The 21,905-nt window shown below is 39.7% G+C and overlaps 1 protein-coding gene across 6 annotated transcripts in view; it reads left to right on the plus strand.

Annotated features, from left to right (window-relative positions):
- WASF1 (WASP family member 1) overlaps window positions 1-21,905 on the plus strand; it is a 104,113-nt gene that overhangs the window by 64,037 nt on the left and 18,171 nt on the right. For 5 of the 6 annotated variants that reach the window (XM_087775218.1, XM_087775217.1, XM_087775219.1 and 2 more), the window contains exon 2: window positions 8,652-8,812. In XM_087775218.1, the coding sequence (XP_087631344.1) occupies window positions 8,680-8,812 (133 nt within the window). In that variant the 5' untranslated portion in view covers window positions 8,652-8,679. Of the gene's footprint in view, window positions 1-4,710; window positions 4,972-8,651; window positions 8,813-21,905 lie in introns of all 6 variants that reach the window. The other variant, XM_087775220.1, reaches the window with a different exon arrangement.

Here is a 21,905-nt window from a genome sequence, read left to right on the forward strand (position 1 = left end):
TTTCTGGTTTTTTTGCAAGAGCAATTTGATTTAAATAGTTTCTTTCTTAAGATGAACAGAAATGTTTTTACAGTTATTAGCAAGAGATGTCAAATAACAAATGAAAGCACTGTTTTTGCTGCAGGTTTGTTAAATTTGATATAAACAACCTACATTTAAAAGACGCTTGCCATAGTAAGATGGAAGCTGTCGGTAGTGGGGAACAATGAAGGAAGCAACATGGTTAAAAGAATCGATGCTTAACAAATTGACAACCCAGTAGGTACTTGTTTATATTCCTTGTTTATATTCCAGAAAATCAGAGGTGAAAACAAAGGAAAAAACTTCACTTATGTGAAATCAAGCTGAGCTTAGTCTTGTAGAAGGAAAATCAACAGTTTGTAAGCTGCTGTGCTCTGAATGGTTTGTGTTTGAATTCCACGTCATTAATAGGAATTCTGCTTAACAAAAGGGACAAGATTTGCAAAATTCGCATGCTGTTTATTTAACCCTAGTGTATTTTGCACCTGCATCGAGAAAAAGAAACCAATATTGAGCTGAATATTCTCTCCTTGTATTTAGGATACCTCAGGTTTTTGTTCTGTACACATGACGAGAGTGAAATCTTTCATTAGGGCTTGAGGGAAGGAAAGGACTGTATAAATGATGGTGACAGCCTCTGTCATCTGCGTACTGGGACAAGAGGGGACAGTGACAGCGCAAACAAAACACAGGTGGGAGGAATTTCAGACAAGCGTGTAAGGACCCTGAGGAAGCCCAAACCCATACAACAGGTTGTAGCTGGAGTCAAGCTCTAAGGATCTTCCCCAACAATTTTGTTACCCGTAGCTCGTTGACTCGACCCAGGTTGCAGTGTCTCACTTACTGAAAATACGCTGTTGCCTCCTCTAAAACTTGAGGTAGCCCCTGTAGTTACGAATTGGTATGTCAGCTTTCTCCCCTGAAATACTGCTGCTGTTTCTACTAATGAAGCTGTACTTGCTGCATTAGCAGTGCTGCTGTGCTGTTACTAGGGGGTCATATTTTGCAGTGTTACCTATGCTGGGAATTCTGCTGTTGCTGCCATCACTGGCGTTATCTCAGTGACAATAACTATTTAAGACTTTTTGGAAAAAAATAGTTTACCATAGATAAAGCTCTTAAAAGTCAGCATACAAATAATTAATCACTTCATTTCTTCTCACCCATAACTTTCCAAAATTGCCTTCATTTTTATTATACTGTTTCATGATAGTCACAACCAATATAGAGCTGAAAATATGAACTTGTTTTTTTCCAGAGTAGAAAATTACTGCTGCTTTTTTCATTTGTTTAGCTGAATAAAGGTGAAACTTAGACATTTCGGCAAGGAAGTAGATGTCGCTGCGGTTTGTAACTGTAATCAAAGCCATAATTTTCAAATGTTTTTTCCATGTGCTTTGAAGGTGAGTGTGCCCCTGTGTGTGTGCAGGTGTGCATGCATCCATTGTAGTCTTATGATACACATCTGGGAGACAATTGGCTGGATGGTAGTAGCTGAAAAGTAATTTTTTAGCACTGTCTGTAATTATGCCTTAGAGATTTAGAACTCAAATCCTACCCATTTTTGTGACTGTGTTGTGTGTTTTCTGCTTATCCGACATGACAGATGTACTGAGATGGTAACAGATTGTTCTATAGGAAGAAAATAATAATTGTCACAGACAATTAAAACAATACAGAAGTCAGTCAATATTAAATACAGAATAAAAATTACAAATGCATTTTAAAATACATTTTATAATTTTATGAGTTAGAAATGTGTTGATTATTATCTTGCAAATCAAATACTTTCCTGTACAACATTACTGAGATGGAGACTTCAGTGGCCCATTGACATATGAATCCATCCCTGCATAATCTTATCTTCAGTTCAGCAATACAGTATTAAGAGAACGTTTGAGAGACTGTTATTGGTATTACTTCAGGAACAGTATTTTTTATATTTGACTACAAATAAAATAAGGAATATTTTTTTTAATGACTCTGTGGTTTAAAAAAAAAAAGAAATTATCAACTTCCTTTATATACCCTGTATAATCACTGCTCCTTACGTTGACCAAATGTGTAACAACTTTTTTGAATAGACAATCTTGTATAGGAAGTATTAAGATGTAAACAATTCATTTTGCACTCATTCTTAAACAGCAGTGATGTCAACATCACTTTCTAGTAATATATTTTGCATTTATTTTCTTTGACACTGCTTTTTAGTTACAGTAAGGTCATCTTTTCCTATTCATCTGCAATTAGAAAAATTTTTGAGAGCAAGTTGCAGAAGACTGAGATTTGAGGGAATTGTTCCAAGGAGAAGATCTTTCACTCTGTGGCATGGTTCATAACAGAAAGGATTGCAAAACTGTAATTTTAACAGATTTCTGTTGAATTGTCAATTTAAGATGTCAGTTGTCATCTTGTCAGTTCCAAGATGTATCTTCTAAGGCGTGTTAATTGCCTTTAGAGGTTTAAAATCGTTATGTTGACGCAGCAGTAGGTGGTATTGGCCTACTTTCTTGAAGGACACCATACTGCTGGTGTCTGTTTTTTCTCAAGCTTTTACCTGGACCTTGATCTTGCAGTGGGAGCTGCAGAGAAACAAGCTGCGTGAAGTCTTTGCACAATTGCCTTTTCATAGTAGAAGTGTGCATTGTAAAATCATCATCTTTGGATTTTCTGCAACTAGTATAACATGATGTCTTGTGGTATAATTAAAAGAAAATTTGGCAAGAGAATTAGCTTGTTTTGTTAACTGATACAATTCTGATTTTACCAGATCCAGTTAATACCTTTGAAGATTTTTATTAGCTACTTTCATTCTGTCCCAAAGTCTGTATAGTGTAGGTGCAGTGAGTATATTATTATATAAGCAAATATAAAAACTATTGTATATTCTATTTCTGTTTCTAAGGGTGGGTGGGGGAAGTGTTAAATTGATTGTTGCGTTTCTGACTGTGGTCTGTTCTGCCGGCAGCTAGAACGTGATCAATTAAATGAGGCATATGAAAGGCATTGCTGTTGCACATTGTTAAAGGAAAATTACAAGAAGTATGTAATATTAAGGAATAAAGATATGCTATAGAAGTGGTTGGAACTAAATTTAACCCCATGAAAGCAAGGGCATTTGGTACTGTATTATTGGTTTATTATATAAAAATTATAGATGAATGTCTGTCTTTAATGCTAAGAAAATAATGTCAAGTTTAGTAAGGACAAAATGTAACCTAATCAGAAGTAAACTTTCATTAAAAAAGACGTGGTCATGAAATTCCATTAGTCTTCTGAAAGGAAAACTGAAGTGTAGTTTAATTACTGGTTAAACTGTTGGGCAGGTTAGTTAGTTTTCCCCACCTTAATGTTGTGCTTTCGTTCCTACTTGTCTTACTGTACGTGCTAGAAAACCTGAATCATTACTGCCATCATACTGAATCATACCATTTCAAATTTTTCACAGGCTTCTCGTAACATAACATTTCTCCACACGTCTTGCACTTCTGAAATATTTCTACAGGAGCATGTTGAAGGGAAAATGATAGCTGTTTCCTACACCGGTGCTGCCCAGGGCCCTCTCTCAGCACCAGCAGCAGAGTGAAACCATCCTGGTGGGAGCCGTGGTGTGGGCACGGGGGATGCGGTGTGGGCACGGGGGTGGGTGCCCCCGGAGCAGGTTTCTCAGCTGCTGCCAGCAGTGTTTGCCACGTATGAGACTGAGATAGAAGAGTGTCACCTGTAAGGCTCCTCCTAATAGCTGAAGGGGGCTGTGCTGGATACTAAACAACTTGCCTTTTGAAAAGAAGTGCAGTCAAATCTCATTGAGGCTGTTCTTCTGAAAAGATTATAATTAACTTTCATTAATGCCATTGTTCTGCAGTTCTTTAAGTAATAGGAATTCATTGAAAAAGCAACTGGAGCATTTTACCTAATTGCTAAAAAATGATGTATCAAGGCATGAGAGGTTCTAATGTTTTTATCATACTCGGTGTGTACGCCCATTTGTATTCTGTACTCATACTCGCAGCGTATGCGTGGGGGATGAGGTTGTGCCAGCCATTGTGCAACTGAAGTAGCAGAGGGGTTTGTAAAGAAGATTAGAGCTGGCTTCTCAAGTGGATTCAGAGTGCTTCAAAGGATGCACAGGAAGTGAGGGAGAAGAGTTTTCAACAGTGGCTCTGCGACTCTTTGTAGAAGTTTCAGTTTAAGATCGCTGTAGAGCAAAGCACTTCCAGTTAACATGAGCGTGAACTAGTGCCGCTTCTTAAGAATCACCTCAAAGATTTGTATGGGACAGTGGCGAAGAGGAGATAGTTGTGTTTGAGGGTTGCCTTCCCTTCCCCTGAGCTTTGAGCCGGGGAGCAGCGGGGCTGAGGAGAGGCAGAGCTCTGAGAGCTGTGGGACCCGAGGAGAGCTGCGAGCCTCTGAGGAGGTGTCACGTAACCGTTCAGCCTGGGGATCCTCTCCTGCGCCGACACGCCGCTTCTCTCTTCTGCTGGTTGGGGTTATGAACAGTTTCCAGGGCTTACTTAGGAGCAACGTGGTAACAGGATTTTATGACCTAGGAATGAATTTTTCCTTTGCTGCCCGAGTGGCGTGGGTAACATGGTTTGGGAGCGGGGGGTGTGTGGTTTTTTTTTGCTTTTAACCTAAAGGATATACTAGATTGTAACAATGCCTTTTTTGTTTTTTCCTCTTTCACAGCTCTAAAGCTGCATAATAAATATAGTGATTTCAAAGTTTTTCAGCTTTCTTCATAAGAACTGCATTAGGAAAGACATCTTTTATAGGAGTGAAGTGTTTGGGTACAGTAAAGTTCAGTTTGCTGTTGCACACCTGGTTCATGAGCGAGGGCTCCACGTGCTGGGATCGCTAAATACGATTGGGGAGGAATCATCAAGATCTTCTAGTGGTTGCAACAAACTGCAAAGAATATGTGGTCCGTGGTGGACAAATTACCGGCAGGTATTTTTGTTGTATACAGCATCCTGTGGCAATGAGTTCCACGATCTATTAAACATTGTGTGAAATGCCTTTTCCTTTGTTTTAAGCATGTTTGAGTGATATTTTCCTTCGTTGCCTCCTTGTTCTTGGCTCTGTGGGAAGCGGGGAAATGTTCTCTGTTCAGGCTTTGCATAGTTTTCAAACGTGATGCATAGTTTGGAAGGTGTCAGTTATAACTTCTGTCATTTGTTTCCTTTCCAAGTTTATTCTTGTTTTAAAACTATACCTTTTACCATTCTTACTGTTTCCTCTGCTACAGTTGCTTGTTATGGTGTATCTTTGGGTAGGACAGCTGCAACTGTGTTATTTGGATATTAGAAAATGGTATTTGTGGGTTGCAGGGGACAAAAAAAGATCAAAGAGTAGATTTTCTGCAAATTCTAGAGAAGCGAGATAATTTCTATTGTCTTAAATAGCCTTTTATTCAGGTTCAGAGTTGTGCATTTTGAGGTCCAGAGAGTTCAGGCTTAATCTCTGCTTATGCAGCATCTTTTTATGCCTGTTGGAGAAAATGTTTGGGCCAATACTGTGTCTTTTCAGCTGTTTTGTGAAGTGTTCTATCCTAGAGACAAATCAGACCACTAAAAGGCAGTACACACTCAAATGCTGTTATTTAAGATCTAGCTAGCAGTTGGCTGGAATTACTTTTAAGATTTTTTTTTTTTTTTAAATTGCTATTACACACAGTTTTTGAAAGAATCTGTCACTTGAGCATCTGAAGCTTTATGATCTATACATGCTATAAATTGGGCAAGTTTTTTTATGAGTGATGTAAAATCAAGGAGGGAGAGCAATATCATCACTTACTAACATCTTGATTATATAAAATAAAACAAAAGTGCATTAGCCATCAACTGCTTTTATGCTTGTTATTTACAGATTTTTTTTAACCTTTATAACCCAGATCTATATTAGATAGATGGAAATAGGGACTATTTTAGTTTCTTTTCTACATAGATTTTTACTTTTTGTGTGAAAACATTTCTTTACATACTTGTTTGGACCTCTTTTAAAAAGACTTGCCTACTGTGCTGTTTATACAACAGTATCATTAAAGCAGTAATCAAGAAAGGGCTTAACTCTGGAATTAATATTTAATTGCTTCTGTAGAACATTGCTCACGTATCATTTGTTGTGTTTCTATTACAGTGACAGAACGGTTCCTTTATTTTCTGTTGGGGAACGGCGATAACGAACCTGTAGTTAAGGGTTTCTTCAGGGTCTTGTCACTGGGGGGGAGAGGGATTGTGCGCTCCTAAAACAGCAGAAGCTCTGCTGGTGGGGCCCGTTTCATCTCCCTTGCTTCACGCTGTATCTGTGTCTTGTACCAGCAGGCATAAAGTCTCACTTTAACTATAAACACTTCCTCATTGCTTCTATCTGAGACAGTGTTCAGATTTGCAGTCTTTATTTAATTTAGCTTGTATGTAGCAGCTAGCTTTTTAGTACTTAGGTATTTAGGGACTAGAAAGATTTGGGATATTCCTAGAAAACAGAAGTAAAAATCTGTTCTTGTAATTTACCCCTGCCCCATGCACACTTCCATAATTTTTACTGTTAATATTGAGAAACTAAATTACAAAGTTTTAAGAACTGTATAATCCATAACAGGCCTGTCAGCCTGACCTCGGTGCCGGGGAAGGTCATGGAGCAGGTCATCTTGAGTGCCATTATGCAGCAAGTGCGGGACAACCGAGGGATCAGGCCCAGCCAGCATGGGTTTATGAAAGGGAGATCCTGTTTCACTCACCTGGTCTCCTTCTATGACAAGGTGACCCGCTTAGTGGATGAGGGGAAGGCTGTGGATGTTGTCTACCTGGACTTTAGTAAGGCCTTTGACACTTTCTCCCACAGCATTCTCCTGGAGAAGCTGGGTGCTCATGGCTTGCATGGGTGCACTCTACGCTGGGTTAAAAACTGGATGGACGGCTGAGCCCAGAGAGTGGTGGTGAATGGAGTGAAATCCAGTTGGCGGCCAGTCACAAGTGGTGTTCCCCAGGGCTCAGTGTTGGGGCCGGTCCTGTTCAATATCTTCACTGATGATCTAGATGAGGGGATTGAGTGCACCCTCAGTAAGTTTGCAGACGACACCAAGTTGGGTGGAAGTGTCGATCTGCTGGAGGGCAGGAAGGCCCTACAGAGGGACCTGGACAGGCTGGACCGATGGGCCGGGGCCAACTGTATGAGGTTCAACAAGGCTCAGTGCCGGGTCCTGCACTTGGGTCACAACAACCCCATGCAACGCTACAGGCTGGGGGAGGAGTGGCTGGAGAGCTGCCTGGTGGAAAAGGACCTGGGGGTGTTGGTTGACAGCTGCCTGAACATGAGCCAGCAGTGTGCGCAGGTGGCCAAGAGGGCCAATAGCATCCTGGCCTGTATCAGGAAAAGTGTGGCCAGCAGGACCAGGGAGGTGATAGTGCCCCTGTACTCGGCACTGGTGAGGCCGCACCTCGAGTACTGTGTTCAGTTTTGGGCCCCTCACTCCAAGAAGGACATCGAGGTGCTGGAGCGTGTCCAGAGGAGGGCAACAAAGTTGGTGAAGGGCCTAGAGCACAAGTCTTATGAGGAGCGGCTGAGGGAGCTGGGGTTGTTTAGCCTGGAGAAGAGGAGGCTGAGGAGAGACCTTATTGCTCTCTACAACTACCTGAAAGGAGGTTGTAGCGAGGTGGGGGTTGGTCTCTTCTCCCTAGTAACGAGTGATAGGACGAGAGGAAACGGCCTCAAGCTGCGCCAGGGGAGGTTTAGGTTAGATATTAGGAAAAACTTCTTCACCAAGAGGGTGGTCAAGCATTGGAACAGGCTGCCCAGGGAAGTGGTTGAGTCTCCATCCCTGGAGGTATTTAAAGAACGGATAGATACAGTGCTTGGAGACATGGTATAGATGGACTTGGCAGTGATAGGTTGACGGTTGGACTCGATGATCTTAAGGGTCTTTTCCAACCTTGACGATTCTATGATTCTATGATCTTTCCCTTAAGCCAGTCACTAGAAAAATTATTTTCATTGGTTTTTATCCCTCAAAAGCATAAAATATTTTTGATTGTTCTCTCAAGAAAATAAGGGCAGTAGACATGGTGTTAAAATGCAATGAATGAAGTCTAATCAGATCCTGAAAACACAGAGGTGTTTCTCAGGTAGGCTTAAGGATCCTGCCTGGGTCCCTCAGCTATGAGCCCTGGCTTCAGTGGAAGAATATACTCCCAGGAAAAGTGGCAACAAGAAATCTAAGCAGTCTGCGAGAGGAAAATACTTCATTAACAGTTGTCTTTGACTCTTCTAATTCCCTATGCCATTCTAGGTCAGCAAAATTTCAGCTCTACCACCATGGCCTTTTATTATCCAAAAAATCCCTCTGTTTCAACCAAGTAAAGATAACAGTGGCTAAATATATTCTGCAGGGAAGATGCATTCTTCATTATTTGTCACTTCATTGATATCTGAGTCAGGTAAAGGTTTAAAGAGAGAGAATGAAGTAGTCTTTCATTGTGCAAAGAAGATTTATGTACTCACAGAGCAATGAATTCCATCAGTACTATGGAGGTACTTTTATCTTGTTAGGATTAGTCGATTTAACTTGAGACATAATCTGAATTTAGAATATAATTAAATTTATAACAGAGTTTTGTCTCCTTTCTTTACAGGTTTGCTGGTCCTCTGATAGATTTCAGAATGCCGCTGGTAAAAAGAAACATAGACCCCAGGCACCTGTGCCACACAGCTCTGCCCCGAGGTATCAAGAATGAATTGGAATGTGTCACCAATATCTCCTTGGCAAATATAATCAGACAACTGAGTAGCCTAAGTAAGTACTTTGTCCTAATAGCTGCATTTAGAACTAATATATTTTACAGTCATAGTTTTTGTGGTTGAAGTAGGAACGCCTTTTCAAATTCTCTGAGCCTTGAATGCGCTCCTTTTGTGGCTAGTGACTAGCGTGGACTTCTGTGAAAGAAAGCTAGGAATTTTTCCAGCAGCATGTCTTAAAACTGTTCAGCCATATATTTCTGTTACCAGTGGAACATGACAGAAAAAGATATCTGGTAGTTAATGAAGTCAGTAATTGCTAACCGTAGAGCAATTCTTGACATAATAAGGAATATATCATTGTTGCTTAATTCTCTTAACTTAAACCCTTGGTCATGTTGTGGTCATTCAGAAAAAAAAAGTAGTTGCCTTTTAAAATAATAAACCCAGAAATGTAATTATCACATACTATTTCAAACAGCTAAAGATTTTTTTCCTTCTTCTCCCTTCTGTCAACAATTTTTCCCTTGGCACATTTGAGAGGAGTGAATACTTTTCAAGTTCTAGAACTCTGAAGGAGTTTTTCTGACAAGGCTGGTTTCTGGTTGTTTTTTTTTTTTTAATTACAGCAACTTTAAAAAGTTGTCAGATGAACCAGCATGATAGCATTTTGAATTTCCAATACTACAGGTGCTTTTTAACCACTAGGACATTAGTAAGACTACCAACACATTGAATATTAAAATGTGTGTGTGTATCCATCTAGCATGTGAAAAGCCTTTCAGCTCCATCAGTATCTTGGGTTCATAGGTGATTTTAACCTAACTTGTTAATTAGATTGATTTAGTTATTGGTTTGATGGTATACTGTATGGCAGCCTTTCAAAGCTGTTAGGGTGCTATTAGGTTGAAGACTCTAATTGAGGATACACTGCATTATGCAATCAAGACAGGAATGCTTACAGAACATAAATATGAACATAATTAGTATAGCTACTGCAACAGCAAGGAAAATAATTATTTAAATTCTTTTCAGTGAACCAAGAGCATATCAGATTAGGATGCAGTATATGATCAGCATCTGCGGTCTTGCTTCATTCTGCCAAAAGCCCTTCTCAGACTAGCCGCTCGTGTACTAGCCTCCCCTTCCAAGTCACTCTTATTAATATTGTATTCATTTATTTTAGTTTGCTTGTTTTAAAAATTCTTATTTGATTATATACTCCGTGTAGGGGAATTTCCTTTCGTAGGTGGCATACCAAATTTGCATTTTATATTTTCCTTTGGAAGTTTCATTTGACCTTAAAAAAAACCAAATAACTTGGTTTTTCAATTTCAGAGAACACCAACTTCTAACTCAACATCATGGTCTCAGTGCTTACCTATTAAGATTCAGCTGCCTTTGCTATGTTTTCTTGGTATAGAGAGCTTATGCTTGATATCGTGTATACAACTGTTCAGGAAGAGGTCAGGATGAAGCAATAACAGAACAGAAAGAACTCAAGGGAGAAAAAAAGTCTTGAAGAATATCCATTGAATGCTCCCACATTTGTTATATGGTTTGCCTAATGTATAGCACAGATAGAGAGACACTTTCAAGGGAATGTAACCGTAATTATGTAAACTCCTTTTCTGTAAAAGGAATGTGGTTCTATGTGAACCGCGCGTACATAGGGAGGAGCCCACAATGTTGGAAATGACAGGGAAGGTAAAAGAGGAGGGACTCTGCAACAGAGTCTAGTAAACTCTAGTTTACTCTGCAACAGCAAGCCCAGAATAGGTAATTCAAAATTTTTTGTAAGTTAAACACTGATGAGCCGGAGCTGTTACTTCAGTCTTTTGTTCTTCCCTCCAAATAGCATCACGGTGTTTGTAGGTTTTCTATGGGCAGTGTTTATACCAACTGAAGTAAGTTTTTGGTTTATACTGTGTATGTTTTCAACAAAAAAAACCATTTTTTCCTACAATTAAATAGAACATGTTTTGCAAAATAATCCTTGTTTGTCAGCAACATTAAGGATTGCTCTGTAAAAATGGAAATCATGTTCCAAAGGTATGAGTACCTGTGAAAGTATTTTGTTCCGGGATTCTTTTAGCTTTTCTGCCTCTTTGTGCTAGTAGCAATACAAATTCAAGAAGATTTGGGAGTCCTGGCGTAGGAATTTTGTCTCTCAACGTGCTCAAACCCAAATAACTGGTCTTCGCTTGGTGTGTCACCATTACTGGTATACAGCGAGGCCTGCTGACATGCAGATAAATTTTAGTAGTTGCCTGTGAGTCACAGCCAGCAGGCATGGTTTTGCAGCAATCCCCTGGCAACCAGCTTCTCTGCAGTCCTTCCCTTTTTGTTTTCTGTGGATAATGTGTATGTTTGAGAATCAGCCTTTAAGTTGTAGGCGAAATGGGGCTTCACTCTGAGAGTGGAGACCGAGTGTTCTGGTAGGGTTTCATTTCCTTTAAACTAAAGCTGCTTTTGCTTTTGATGGTAAAGTTATGCAAATTTAAATGAATGGTCTTTGACCTGATTAGCACTTAGTCATTTTTGCCTCTAAGATTTTTTCAGTTACCGGCCCTCAAACAGAGGATTAATCTCCTGTCATTATGACTCTCAAGACCAACCATTCTTTACCTTTCTTCTGATATGATATGGACAAAGAGCGCTGTGATGGAATTAGAGCCTCCAGTACTTTAAATGATACCAAAAAACATTATTTAGGAAAGCTAAGTGTAGAGTTTGTCATGTATGTTGTTAGATCTCCATTCTTGGAGATATTAATAACTTGACTGGATTAGTCAAGCAACTGGATCTAACTGGACTTCTGGAGGTCTTTTCAACCTGAACAGAACTGTGTTTCATGATCTTGGATACTATGTCTTAAGTAGGACATGCCTGCAGAAACAATACCTATTAAATGGCAGGAATTCTGGCTTCCTGTGTTTTAATACAAAACGAAAAGAGCTTTACATCAGTATGTCAGCAGTAGCTGCTATGTGTCTCCATACAAATTCTCAGTCCTTTCGTAGTTTATTTGATGTGTTGCTTCTAATTGTTCAGTTTGAGAAATTTTTTGACCTTTAAAAGAAGTAGAGATGAAAGGATGAAATATTTATTTCTGCTTTGAGTGAGAGTCCTTGCCTTTCTCCCTGGAGCATGAAAACACATCAGTCTGTCTTGATACAACATACAAAATTGCCAGTAAGTAATTTCTTTTCCCCTGTCTATTCCCAGTCTTCTCTAACTTCATAAAAGTATCTGTCTTCTGACAGCTTTTCTTAGTGCTGTGGCAACAGAAACTCTCTGGACAACAGCAACAGCTGTTTTAGTTTCCTAGCCATTCTCCCCTGTATTTCTTGCTTTCTGACTGTACCTGCTTTGGAGAAGTGCTTACCTATTTTTTTCAGCAATAGTGCAGATATATTAGTATTCCAGTACTGCCTGAATTGGTGTATCTTGGTGTACGTCAGGCTATATAGCATTCCAGCATACATGAAACACAACTGAGAGCACTGTGCAGCTGTGCCATTGTTAGAAGATGGATAAATAGTTCTCACGTCGGCTCCTCATTTTATTCACGGCTACTGACCAATCTTGGTTTTCCTTTTATTTGGCTATTCCCTGTACACAGAATCTCAGTACCGTATATAAAACCTAACTGATGGGGTTTGTTCTAGGCCCCAGTCTCTGACACCTCCATCTGGGAAGGAGAACATTTCTCCTTTTGAGTATGTTCCTTTAATGAATATTTATATTGCAGGCATTCAGACCAGGACTTTTATTCAATCATAGCAAGATGTCATTTCCCTTTTTTTCTTCTACCTCTGTATAAAGAAAGAGAATGCTGCATAACTCTGTTTGCTAAGCTGGAGTGCCTTTTATGTTAATGAAAATAATTTTCAATTAACATTGAACTTTCGGTAGCCTTTCCCCTCTTTCTGTCTTGTCTTTGTACTATTTCCTATTTTTACCATGTTCTCCTAATTAGTTATTTCTTTTCCTTATTTGTGAGTTTTCAGGAGTGAAACCCTGACTTTCGAGCATATTATTTCTCCCCCCTTTTTTTCCCTCTCAGATGCTTTTAATTTTTCTTCCTTATTTTTTGCTTACCATGCCATCCCCTGGAGGGTTTTAAACACTGCTCATCTTGTGAGAGACATTTTCTCACCTCAGGAAAACCTTCAGTTTGCCATGGCTTAAGGTGTTAGCATTCAGTAAGTGGGAAATGTTTCTCCAGAAATACTTACCAACAAGGTGTCTGGACTGCAACTAATCTTTAGAACCAGGCCTCTTCAGCTCAAAGACCAGCCTCTCTCTCTTCATCCTGTCTGGACAACATCTTCAACACATGGTGAGGGCCCCACGTGTTGCATGATCGGAGGTAGGTCTCAGTCAGTGTTTCAGAACCAGCAGAATCCCTCCAGCAGGTCCTGCCCTGGGAATCCTCCTTCTCACTGTACTCACAAGCATATTCAGTATTCTCTGGGGATTTTCTTCCTTAGTCACCTCTCTTTCTTCGTTATTACTATAATTGCCAGGGAACACTAGAGAAAGTGTTCCTATGCACATGGGGTAAGGGAACTGATGAAAGCTAAAGGCTGACTCAGCTTTTCAGAGACCCCCATCCTCTCAAAGACTTCTGTCTAATTTCTTGATGTTGTCTCCCCACAGTGGCAGTATTGGCAATGTGATGCTGTTTCATGTCCACTTCGAATGATAACGGGGGGTGAGCAAATGGTCAGTAATTTCTCACTGAAAACAACTGTGTTAGCAGAAAAAAGTCCTACTTGTCGTTAATTCCTTGCCTACATAGAGCAGTGAATTCAGGTGATATTAAAAAAGGAAAGGAAGAGCAAGACTTCCCTTTGAAATGATCTTTAGGACTGGTGCCTTCAACATCAGGTTCAGCTTTCAGCAGTCTCACAGATTTCTGAATACCTAATGGATAATCTCAGCCAGCTTACTTGATGGTGTCTTCAGTGGGAGACAAGAAATGGTATCTCGGACCTCCATGACTGGAGATTTTTGAAGGCTGACTTTTTCTTCTTGGATGTCAACAAGAAGCATCAGACCTGCTCCAGAGATGGCCTTTCACAGAGTTTATTTGATACTTTTGATACCCTGGTCAGGTTGTCTGATAAATGCCTGGTTCAGTTTTGCTGGCTAAAGGAACCAAGTTGTTTCTTCAGTACTCTGGTATTCCTGTTACAATCCTTAAATCCAGTCCTCATGGACTGCCTTTACACCTTCATAATGATATGTTCCTAATTAGCACCACTGAACTATATTTAGTACATTGTTTTTCAGGGCTCGCTCAGCCACAGCCACTAAAGTTCTCAAGGATCTACCAAGGTTCTTATCTCCAAGCCTGGGAGACAGTTCAGTCTCCTGGCTTTTAGTCTGTCTCCTAGCCACTGAGCGGTGAGATTTAAATGATTCTGATGAGAAACAAGCCTAGGGTTTCAAGTGAAACTCAGATATACCTTGATTTTTGCTAAAACATTCAATTAAATAAAATTAATGTAGTGAAGCTGAATTAACAGGCAGTGAGTATGTTAAATTATGTGTCAGAATTAACGGAGGAGGAAAAATGTATTAATAGACTTAGAATAACTTTCTTGTTTTGCTTTCTAAAGAGACCCTGGTTATATATTGTTAGCAGCTTATGTGGTAACTAATTATCCCGAAAGGATATTTTCTGATATATATATTGTGTAGGAAGGAACTATTCAGTAGTGAATAATGTAATTTTGCACAGTGTAAGTATATTGGGAAGGAATTGTGCAGTAGGACATGAGACAGGTTTTACAGCTGCTTTTGTTCTATGCTTTTATTTTTTAGAAAATGTACTGGGCAAAAGTGTTGTTTAGTGTGTGAATGGGATTGAAATAATAGAAATCAAGGAATGATAGTGTATAGGTGGGTAACAGACTGAATTCTTAGCTTATTCTTTCCGATATTTTATCAATTTCTACATCTTTTTAAAAAAAAAAATTGCCAAACATATTTTTAAACTGTAATAGTATTTTGAGGTTTGTATATTTCAATATATCGACGTATTTATTATTTTAATATTAAATAAGATTTAATAATACTAAATTTAATGTTATAACACCTCATTATACATTGCATTTAATAATGTAATGACATTTAATATATTAAATATTTTATAGTGTAATTTCAATGATAAATGTTGGATTAGATTTTGTTTGTGTACATGTTAACCCCGCCTCCCTGCTGAGCTCTAGAAGTTTGACAGATTAGTTAAGGCTAAATTAATTAAGGTGAATACTTTTGGCAACATTGAACAATTGTCTAATTTTGATTGTCCCACTTGATGCATCTTGCATTGGCCCGAGATTTACTAGTCATCCTCTTGAACTTCCAAAAATGGTGCTGTTTTATGGCATTGAGCACTGTAGGTGCTCGATTTATTTATTCAGATAGCTACTTAAAATTTAGACCATGGTTCCTAGAGGCTGCTGATGCCATAACCTATCCGTGGGGTGCTGTTTCAGGTTTAGATGCAGTTGAAGGGTTTGAAACTCTTTTTCTTTAAAAATGCAAAAGGATAGTAAAGAAGTGGCTTCTTCCACAGGTTCTGCTTCAGGACTCATGTCCCACTCCTTGTCCGAGAGCCTGTAACTAAATCGGATGGTAACTGATCTGGTCTTGTAAAATGATTAATTTAAATACCCTTTCCTTAATGTTTGCTAATGGATTCAGTATAGAGAATGCCATAGTTCAAGTGAATTTTAAGAACTGGAGTTTTGAGGGGACTGCTGATTTATGCCCCTGTCCTGCAGCATGTTAGTGTGGTTCTAGGAATTTGTACAACACGATATATAAGACTTACAAGACATCTCTTTGCCACGCTTTCTTTAATTAGCCTGAAATAAGATTCAGAACCTTATGTTGTGATTGTAGTTGGCATCAGTTCATCTGATATATACCCAGTCCCCCAGAACAAGACAAAAATAACATTTCTTTTACCTTAGTATCCCTTCATATTAGTGTATTGGATAGTTAGGAATTATTCATTGTGCACAGAAGCCAGTGCTGGACAAATGTTTAAGAAATTATGGGAGAAAATTAGGACATAAAACAAGTTAAGAGAAACAAATGGTGAAGAGGAGAACTGTAAAACTGATACAAATGGTGAAAGAGGAGAACTGTAAAACTGATCAGTCGCTTTTTCAGATTTTATAAGCCATTGTACACTTACTGCCACGGTACTGAACAGGAGTGGATGATACATGCTTTGGTGGTCTTAATTTAAAAAAGAATGAGGAAGGTAGTGAGCAGTATTATTTTTATTCTATTTTCAGCTAGTAGCTACTAGCTAGTATTCTATTTTCAGCTCATAAGTCTGTTTTAAATGACAGGAAAAGAATTGTTCAAAAAACCTAAATAACACACACGTTCTCGGGGGGGAGGAAGGACTACACATCACTTCCAAAACATGTTATTTGTCACAAAAAAGGACATTGACTGACACCAGAGGGAGCTGCATTCCTGTATCCCTTTCTTACTGAAGGGTTAATTGTGAATAGAGCCCTTTGAGACAAGAAGTAAGTTGTGAAAAGAATAATAAGGTGAACAATACATTCCTTAATTTAAAATAAATAATAATGTATCGTTCTATTTAAATGAAAAAAAACTTGTGCTCTGTTAATAAAAATAAATGCCAGTATGATGGACTGTGAAGAACAGCTAGTAATGTTGGAGGGAATATTACTTGTCTTTTGAAAATGACAAATTTTGGTATATTTCTGGTCAGTTAAGCAAGTTTTGGAAATACAGTAAAATAATCTTTTCACAGATGTTAAGGTAATTTATTTGCAGAAGTCTATATTGTCATTTAATTTAACAGGCAAACAAGATCACTGGTCTACTGGTATTACATATCCAGTTGTGACCAAGATCCTAAGGCGTTATTATTTTAATTGTCATAGTCAACTGTCATTTTCTGTATTGTACTGCATGAAACAAGAGCAGAGTTTTTTATCAAGCAGCCCCATAATGATGTAAATTTTCTGAAGTGTTAGTAATACTTTGGAATATTCATTCTATATAATGGAATTAATTTTGATTCCTTACTCTCCTAACATATTACCTATAAATTAAGTGGAATGAGATCAGGTTTGTTTACTCATGTATTTTTTTCTCATAAGATTTTATCTGTTTGAGTCTTTGTAACACTTTGTTCAGTGTTATCACCTGTAATCGTATCTTTTGTAATCCATTCAAAATTGAAGATATATTCCTATGGAATACGCACAGAGATGGCAATATAAACAAATACTGGATTATAAATCTTATATACATATATACATTCACACATAGTATTCTTTTGAATGGAAGATGCACGTTTCACTAAAAGCAAACATTTTGCTGTGCTTGAAAAAGCATTTAGTTAAATATACTTCAAGCTAATAAAGAGACTGCCAACAGGCATGTAGGTAGGGACATTATGGTCGGCATACCACTTCAAACACGACAGGTTGTTTTTAATGTATTTCCCGTTTGAGCATTAGTGTTTATAAGCATAGGCAAATTATTCCTTGCAATATGTTTGTGGTGTGTGCAACGTAATGAAAAGATTTTTGAGACAGGTTATTTGCAATTGGAGCTCATTAATGAGGCAGATGAATTGTAAGCCTGATGAAATTACATAGATAAAACAAACTGTAGCCTTAAAATACACCTATAAAAGGGAAGTTGTTGGATTTTAGAGCCCTGCAATTTGATTTTTATTCTATACATGAGATTTTACACTTGATTTTAATTTTAATTTCCATATCTGAATATTACATGAGTTGTCTAATTAAAATGAATAATATATCTGAATATGTTATCTGAAATACATTAAATTTGTAGTAAATGTATATTAAAAGTTTAGTAATCTTGCTCTCAGTGGATCACATTTTTAAGTAATTTCTCTTGCTTCAGATACAGGTTAAAGAACATAAACTTTTCAGAGTTTCAAGACATATATTAGAAAGTCTTATGTTAGGTGAGTTGCCAGCTAAGTAGACTTTACTAACTTTCCATCCCTATTTTACTGTGGACTGGTACTTAAAGACAAAGGTTCTAAGAATGGCTGCACCTTTGATCTGCTTCTTACTGTGCCTAATAGCAGATGCTCCAAGAATGAGAGCAAGGCAAGCATGTACGATACTTCTGCTAATCTCCCAGGCTCCAACTCTTTCCAGCATGGAAGCCGCTTCAATCAGCTGGGGTTTCCATGTATTTACTAATGCTCAGTGTATTTCTTTTCCATTATTTACTATTGTTGGCAAACTTTAATCTCATTTTTTCAGGTCATTTACAGATATCTTGAATAGCATAGATACCAGTACAGAAACCTATGAAAACTCACCTTTCTCAGCTGTGAAGACCGATGATTTACTCCTATCCTCTGTTTTGTACCTTTTGAGGAATTATTTATCTGTGCCATGTCATTTCTTTTTTATGCCCCGTTTGTTAAGCTTTGCTGAAAAGCTTTGATTAAGGACTTTCAAAACTCTCTTGGAAATCTAACTAGATCATAGCTCTCCATCCATGTGCTTATAAACCTTTCAGACATCTCACTTTACCAAAGCTGTGTTGTCTCTTCTCTAACAAGTCATCCAGGTGTCTGCTAATTCAGTTCTTCATAATGATTTATACTAATTTGTCTGGATGTCAGGCTTACAGGCCTGTAGCTTTCAAGATGTTCTATGAAAACATGTTTGAACCTTGCTGTTGTGCCTGCCACCTTTCAGTGTGTATTAAGGAGATATACAAATTGTTACTAATGAGGGATGGGGTGCTAGCGAGGTCTGTCGGTCTACCGTCTCAGTGGAGGCAGGGGATGGAGATCGATGCAGCAGCAAAGACGCAAGGGTTATGGATGTGTTGGAAACCACGGAAGTGCCTGAGAATGGTCACGTAGGAATTAGGGCTTCTTCCCCCAAAAAGGTGGCGGGATCAATAGCCCAACTGAAGTGCATCTACACCAACGCAGGCAGCATGGGCAGCAAACAGGAGGAGCTGGAAGCCATTGTGCAGCAGGAAAACTATGACATAGTTGCCATCACAGAAACATGGTGGGATGACTCGTACAACTGGAGTACTGCAGTGGATGGCTAGAAACTCTTCAGAAGGGATAGGCAGGGAAGGAGAGGCAGTGGGGTAGCCCTGTACGTTAGGGAGTGTTTTGACTGTCTAAAGCTTAATGAGGGTGATGATAGGATTGAGTGTTTATGGGTAAGAATCAGGGGGAAGGCCAACAAGGCAGATATTAGGGTGGGAGTCTGTTACAGACCACCCAACCAGGATGAAGAGGCAGACGAAATATTCTATAAGCAGGTGGGAGATGTCTCACAATCGCTAGCCCTTGTTCTTGTAGGGGACTTCAACTTACTAGATGTCCGCTGGAAATAGAATACAGCGGAGAGAAAACAGTCTAGGAGGTTCCTGGAGTGTGTGGAAGATAACTGCCTGACACAGCTGATGAGGGAGCCAACTAGGGAAGGTGCCCCGCTGGACCTGTTGTTGGCAAACAGAGAAGGCCTGCTGGGTGATGTGATGGAGGCCATCTTGGGCATAGCAATCACAAAATGATAGAGTTTTCAATTTTTGGGGAAGTAAGGAGGGGGGTCAGCAGAACTGCTGCCTTGGAGTTCCGGAGGGCAGACTTTGGCCTGTTGAGGAGCCTGGTTGACAGAGTCCTTTGGGAGGCAGTCCTGAAGGGCAAAGGAGTCCAGGAAGGCTGGACATTCTTCAAGAAGGAAATCTTAAAGGTGCAGGAGCAGGCCATCCCCATGTGCCAAAAGACAAGCCGGCAGAGAAGACCACCAGCCTGGCTGAACAGAGAGCTTTGGCTGGAACTCAGGAATAAAAGGAGAGTTTATGATCTTTGGAAGAAGGGGCAGGCAACTCAGGAGGACTATAAGGATGTCATGTGGTTATGTAGGGAGAGAATTAGAAGGGCCAAAGCCCAACTAGAACTTAATCTGGCTACTGCCGTCAAAGACAATAAAAAATATTTCTATAAGGTGACCCGCTTAGTGGATGAGGGGAAGGCTGTGTATGTTGTCTACTTGGACTTGAGTATGACACGATTTTCCCACAGCATTCTCCTGGAGAAACTGGCTGTTCATGGCTTGGACAAGCGTACTCTTCGCTGGGTAAAAAACTGACTGGATGGCCGGGCCCAAAGAGTGGTGGTGAATGGAGTGAAATCCAGTTGGCGGCCAGTCACAAGTGGTGTTCCCCAGGGCTCAGTGTTGGGGCCAGTTCTGTTTAATACCTTTATCGATGATCTGGATGAGGGGATCAAATGCACCCTCAGTAAGTTTGCAGACGACACCAAGTTGGGGCAGGAGTGTTGATCTGCCGGAGGGTAGGAAGGCTCTACGGACGGACCTGGACAGGCTGGATCATTGGGCTGAGGCCAGCTGTATGAGGTTCAACAAGGCTCAGTGCCAGGTCCTGCACTTGGGTCACAACAACCCCATGCAATGCTACAGGCTGGGGGAGGAGTGGCTGGAGAGCTGCCTGGCAGAGAAGGACCTGGGGGTGTTGGTTGACAGCCGCCTGAACATGAGCCAGCAGTGTGCCCAGGTGGCCAAGAAGGCCAATAGCATCCTGGCTTGTATCAGGAATAGTGTGGCCAGCAGGACCAGGGAGGTGATAGTGCCCCTGTACTCGGCACTGGTGAGGCCGCACCTCGAGTACTGTGTTCAGTTTTGGGCCCCTCACTACAAGAAGGACATCGAGGTGCTGGAGCGTGTCCAAAGAAGGGCAACGAAGCTGGTGAAGGGCCTAGAGCACAAGTCTTATGACGAGTGGCTGAGGGAACTAGGGTTGTTTAGTCTGGAGGAGGCTGAGGAGAGACCTTATTGCTCTCTACAACTACCTGAAAGGAGGTTGTAGCGAGGTGGGGGTCGGTCTCTTCTCCCAAGTAACAAGCAATAGGACAGGAAGAAATGGTCTCAAGCTGCGCCAGGGGAGGTTTAGATTGGATATTAGGAAAAATTTCTTCACTGAAAGGGTTGTCAAGCATTGGAACAGGCTTCCCAGGGAAGTGGTTGAGTCCCCATCCCTGGAGGTATTTAAAAGACGTGTAGATGTGGTGTTTAGGGACATGGTTTAGTGGTGGACTTGGCAGAGTTAGGTTAACAGTTGGACTCGATGATCTTAAAGGTCTTTTCCAACCTAAACAATTCTATGATTCTAATACTTTACTGGTCGTTTTGTTGATTTAGTTTTGTACTTTTTATATAGTGCCCTCAGTGTCTTTGAGCCTCCCACAAAGAAGAGTTCTGGCATGAGGGTCTCTTCCAGTTCCTTTCACTGAACACCAGTGGAAAGTTAAATTAGCATGTCTGCAGGGGTCTTGTCTTCTCTGAGTACCCCTTTATACCTTCATTACCAGTTGGCTCTACAGACTCCCTGGCGGGCTTTCTTGCTCCTCATGTCTTTGAAGGGGTATTTATTATTAGTTTGCTAGTTGTTCCTCAGGCTAGTTTTTGGGTTTTATATTTAATATGCCAGAATTTATGATCCTTTCTACTTTCTGCATCTGTACATTTCTTCTGATATTCCCTTTTGTATTCTGTTGCTTATAGTCATGCTGGTTTTCTATTGCCATTTCCTATGTCTTAATAAATGGTATGTGCTGGCCTTATGCTGACTACATAGTATGTTTAAATAGTTTCCACAGTACCTGTAGGGATTTAATTTTTGTCCTTTTGATGTGTTTATTTAAAAATGTCCTCATTTTTATGTATAATTCCAGTTGTATTGTTCACCAAAGGCAAAATTTTCATAACTATCCTTTCCTATTGTACCTGTCAGAACTTGTGTGCAAACTAGGTAGTTAGAAATTTGTGAGATTTATACTGCCAAAACCAATGTAAGTGTACAAACAGTACACAAATTACATATGCACAGTATGGTAGAAAGTTTTAAAAGCTATCATGTGGTATTTCAGAAATGTGGCTACAAATTTTGCTAGGCAACCTGGTGGTTTTTTTCAGTGGCATTGGCAGACTGCTCAAGTTGAGTCCGGGGGGCATTAAAAGCACTCTATGGAGTACTCTGTAGAAGAGAAACTCGTTACTGATCCTTTTCTCATGATACTTGAATCTCCTGCTCTTTTGGGCTAA

Source organism: Nipponia nippon, unplaced genomic scaffold (genome assembly GCF_047370975.1).
Source record: "Nipponia nippon isolate SJK-2023a ecotype South Korea unplaced genomic scaffold, ASM4737097v1 scaffold_4, whole genome shotgun sequence".
NCBI classification, from domain to species: Eukaryota; Metazoa; Chordata; class Aves; order Pelecaniformes; family Threskiornithidae; genus Nipponia; species Nipponia nippon.